The 4,688-nt window shown below is 53.3% G+C and overlaps 1 protein-coding gene across 1 annotated transcript in view; it reads left to right on the forward strand.

The window, feature by feature from the left end:
• Positions 1 to 4,688, forward strand: part of LOC311315495 (cadherin-4-like) — a gene marked incomplete at both ends in the record, with an annotated part of 270,228 nt that overhangs the window by 251,064 nt on the left and 14,476 nt on the right. The window contains one exon of the mRNA XM_084446164.1: positions 2,204 to 2,457. Within this exon, the coding sequence (XP_084302290.1) occupies positions 2,204 to 2,457 (254 nt within the window). The remainder of the gene's footprint in view (positions 1 to 2,203; positions 2,458 to 4,688) is intronic.

Raw genomic sequence — 4,688 nt, forward strand, 5'->3', positions numbered from 1 at the left:
CTCTCTTCCTTTTGTGAGACTCAGGCAGGCGGACGATCGAGCGGGCTGGGAGCCGCGGCGTAGCGACCCGCGGGGAGGCTATCAGGAAATCGCCGGGTAAGAGAGAGGGAAACCTCCCCCTGGGACGCGCGGGGGAACGGAACGCCTCGCCAAATAAACAGGACGCCCCCCCCCCCCCCCCACCCCCACGGGGGGAGCGGAGCCGGAATGGCTACCGGCTCTCTAATCGTCCGTCGCATCAGACGTCCCATAATGCATTTAGGTAGCCCGAGAGTCGGTCTCGGACGCGGGGTTTGCCGGTGGTGTTCACGCCGCGCGTGTTTACCAGGAACTGCGCCGGCAGGGGACTCCTCTGCGCTGGAAACAAGAGCTGAGCAGCCAATCAGGGAATGACACACGTTCACCCCGCTCTCCTGGGGCGAGGGGAGGGGTATGACCAGACTACTTAGAGCCACGGATATGAGGAGAGACAACTCCCACACACACGCACGCACACACACACACACACACACACACACACACATAAACGTACACGCGCGCACACACACACACATAAACATACTCACTGGCCATTAATGTGTAATTAAAATATGGAAACCCAGTGTGATGAGGACAGGGAAGACAGGGTGGAGTAGAGGGAGGAGGAGGAGGAGGAGGAGGAGGAGGAGGAGGAGGAGGAGGAGGAGAGAGGCGTTGGGGGAGGTTCTGGAGGACGAGGAAGAGGCAGTTGAAGTGAAACAGCAGCGGAGGAAGAGGAGGAAGAGTGGAGAGGTGAGAGGGTTGTATCCAGGAGAGCAGGTGCAGGCCAGGTTACTGACCCCTTACCCATTAGGCCTCGCTCGTCACCCCAAGGTCTGTGTGCATGTGTGTGTGTGTGTGTGTGTGTGTGTGTGTGTGTGTGTGTGTGTGTGTGGTAGCCTGCAGGTGTAGCCTGCCCTGGACCTGCCTGTGCTCGGAGTACCACTGGCTGTGGATCAAAGAGCTGAGAGCGTGGTCAGCATTCGGATAGTCCCCCCCACACACACACACACACACACACACACACACACACACACACACACACACACACACACACACACACACACACATATCCTCCAACACCCCATGTCAATTCCAATCCTCCCTTCACCTCGACTGCTTGATTGTGAATGTTTTTTGTTTTTTTAGATACCTACCATGGTGGTGTCTGTCAGATGAAAAGACCAAGACAAAAAAATGATCACACACAGATGTGCTCTGAATCATCAACGTCAAAAACGCACGCTAATCACGCCCTCGTGTCAGCATCAGCCAATAGCGTGCGCGTACGAGCGCCATGTTTGTTTTGGGGACGGTTTTGTTGTTTTGTTGTTGTTTTGTTTGTCATTTATACCCGACTCCGCGAAGAGAGCGGCAAGCTGTCATTTCATTTTAGACTCAGCCAGCAAAGCCTCTTGAAGCTAGCTGGCGCATGCACAGACACACAAACACACACAGTCACACACACACACACACACACACACATTGGGAACAGCGAGAGCCACTCAACAGCAGCTGCCTATGAATAGTTTAACGCCTGCTGTTGTCCCACTCAGTCTTACTGCGGTAATTCCAGGTAAGGAGGTCAGAGGTCAGAGGAGATGTTCGCACGCTCCGCAGCTCCTCGCAACCCCCTCCTCCACCGTCCACAGGGCTCAACGCCGGGGCGGGTCTGTGCTCCTGGGCCTGGGGGGGGGGGGGGGGGGGAAGGAGGCGCGGCAGGGGGGCTTCAGAGGAGAGCCCAGGTGTTCGGGGAGCGAGGGTTTAACGAGGCAGCAGGCATCTGATCCAGCTCCCCGTCTGTCCCCTCCTCACCGTCGCCTCCCTCCCTTTGCTCACCTCCTCGCTTCACCTTCTTCTTTTGTAGCGTCTACAACCCCTCTCTCTTTCTCTCTCTCTCTCTCTCTGCCCCTCCACCAACCCCCCCACCGAGCCGTGTCACCGATATAGACTCACTTTGTTCATCGCTCTTTCCCTCCCTCTATCTATCCCTCTTTCCCTCCCTCTATTTCTCTTTCCCTCCCTCTATCTATCCCTCTTTCCCTCCCTCTATCTATCCCTCTTTCCCTCCCTCTATCTATCCCTCTTTCCCTCCCTCTATCTCTCTTTCCCTCCCTCTATCTATCCCTCTTTCCCTCCCTCTATCTATCCCTCTTTCCCTCCCTCTATCCATCCCTCCCTCCAGTCGGTGGACTTCGAGATGAACCGGGCCTTCATGCTGACGGTGGTGGTGTCCAACCAGGCCGCCCTGGCCGGCGGCGTCCAGTCCTCCCTGCAGTCCACGGCGGGCGTCACCATCTCGGTGGTGGACGTGAATGAGCCGCCCTACTTCCCCATCAACCCCAAGCACATCCGCTTCGAGGAGGGCGTGCCCGCGCGGACCGCCATCACCACCTTCTCCGCCAGCGACCCCGACCGCCTCATGCAACAGATCATCCGGTGAGACTTCGGGCTGGGGCGTACTGTACTTAGCTAGTGTGCTGTACTTAGCTAGTGTACTGTACTTAGGTAGTGTACTGTACTTAGCTAGTGTACTGTACTTAGCTAGTGTACTGTACTTAGCTAGGTAGCAACGTATAGCTTCCCTTAGCTGTGTGTTGACTGTAGGGGTGTAACAATATGGTGCCACAATATATCGTGATACAGAAACGTCACAATAGGTGAAAAAAATATTGTGATATGTTTATTGTATATCAGTGAACGCTGGCTACACAACGCTGGTAGCAAACACGTCTTTTGTCTCTAGGCCTATCCGTGATATTAAAACAGTTAAGCTCTAAATTCACAGTGTATTGGAGTAGAAATGTGGAGAAATGCACTATTGGTGTGAACAGCAGCGCTACTGCAACGCTTCACACCTGCCCTTAGTGTATCGTATCGTATTGTTATCGTCAACCCAATATCGTGTCGTGAGATTAGTGTATCGTTACACCCCTAGTAGACTGTAGACTAGGTTCTACAGTATGCTATCCTCAAGCATACTGCCTGGTGCTATTGATAGCATCTATTCAGTCATTCTAGCTGTAGGAGGAGGAGGAGGAGGAGGAGGAGGAGGGATCTTCGTATACAGCCTGCCTCTTTCCACATAGCATCAAACTGTCAACCATGCACATAAAATCCCGGGTGTTATTTCAGTTCAGGTCTATGAGATGTCTTTGTAGACTTATCCCGGATAAAGGATGTGCCCCGCACCCCCACTCCATAAAGCAGTAGCAGGCAGGCATGGCCAGGCGCCATGCCGTGGGGGTTGGGGGCGGGTTTGAGAGATGGGACTACCGTATATATCTTGGCACTGAGACATCTTTCTGAGGCCGGAGCTGCCAACGGTCTCTGCCGGCGTGGGACTCTGAGGAAGGATGGCCGCCGGGGTTAATAGGGAGCACGTCCCTCTGGGTAATCAGAGGCATGTGTATTCTAAAGGCAGGACACACGCACGCACGCACGCACACACGCTTAATACTGACACAAACACACACACACACAGATAGGTACACACTTAATACTGACACACACATGCACACACAGCTACTGGCCACAGCCTGGATGGCTGACGCAGCATTTTGTCCATAGACAGTCACCATCTTTTATATTTTCACCAGCTGCTGTGTGTGTGCTCTCACACCAGGCGGGAGTCCATGGAAGGTGACCTATTTCTGTACAGGGCTCCGGTGTGTGTGTGTGTGTGTGTGTGTGTGTGTGTGTGTGTGTGTTTGTGTGTGTGTGTGTGTGTGTGTGTATGTGTGGGCACGTGTGTGTGCGCGTGTGTGCGCGTGTGTGTGTGTGAAGCTGGTCATGTCTCTGTGTGTCTATGGAGAGAGGGCCCAGCCAGCTTGGAGCCATCAACTAGTCTCCCTCACAGACCCCCGCCCCCCAACACACACACACACACACACACACACACACACACACACATACAAACTCCCCTCCTACTCTGGGGAAAAGATCAAAACAAATTTGCCAGTTAATTTCACTGCAAATGAGGGTAAATTGGGTGTACATTATAATTTAGGGAGATGCCAAAGTCACCAGCTGCACTCTATCTTGCTTTCTATCTCTCTGTCTCTCTCTCTCTCTCTCTCTAAATCTCTCTGTATCTTTCTCCCTCTGTATCTCTCTCTGTATCTTTCTCTCTCTGTATCTCCTTGTATCTTTTTATGTCTGTATTTCTCTCTCTCTGTATCTCTCTCTCTCTCTGTGTATCTCTCTCTTTTGCTGTATCTCTCTCTCTCTGAAAGCCCTCATCTTCCTACTATCCTGTCTCTCCTCCAACTCTCGCTGTTTCTCCCTGCTCTCCCAACCCACCAGTTTTAGTTGACAGTACATCTTAGAGATAAGTCCCACTCACAGAGGCACACTGTGTTCTGTCACGGTCTGCTTCACACATTCATAGAAACACACACACTCACAACACAGATCCATAGACCCCCCCCCCCCCACACACACACACACACACACACATACACAAAAATACACACTCGCCTATTTCCTTGGATCACCTCTGTCCCTACCCAATCAGGATAGCCCCTCCCTGGCTCTAGAAGCCGCTGTCGGAGACCAATCCTGAACCTCTCTCCCGCGCCGCCGACGTCACCTGGTTGGATCCCATCTCCGTTCTTCCGGCTTCACGCCACGTAGACGACGCGGAACTCATTAGGCCCGGAGCAGGGAAG

The sequence above is a fragment of the Borostomias antarcticus genome (genome assembly GCF_949987555.1).
Source record: "Borostomias antarcticus genome assembly, chromosome: 11".
Taxonomy (NCBI): Eukaryota; Metazoa; Chordata; class Actinopteri; order Stomiiformes; family Stomiidae; genus Borostomias; species Borostomias antarcticus.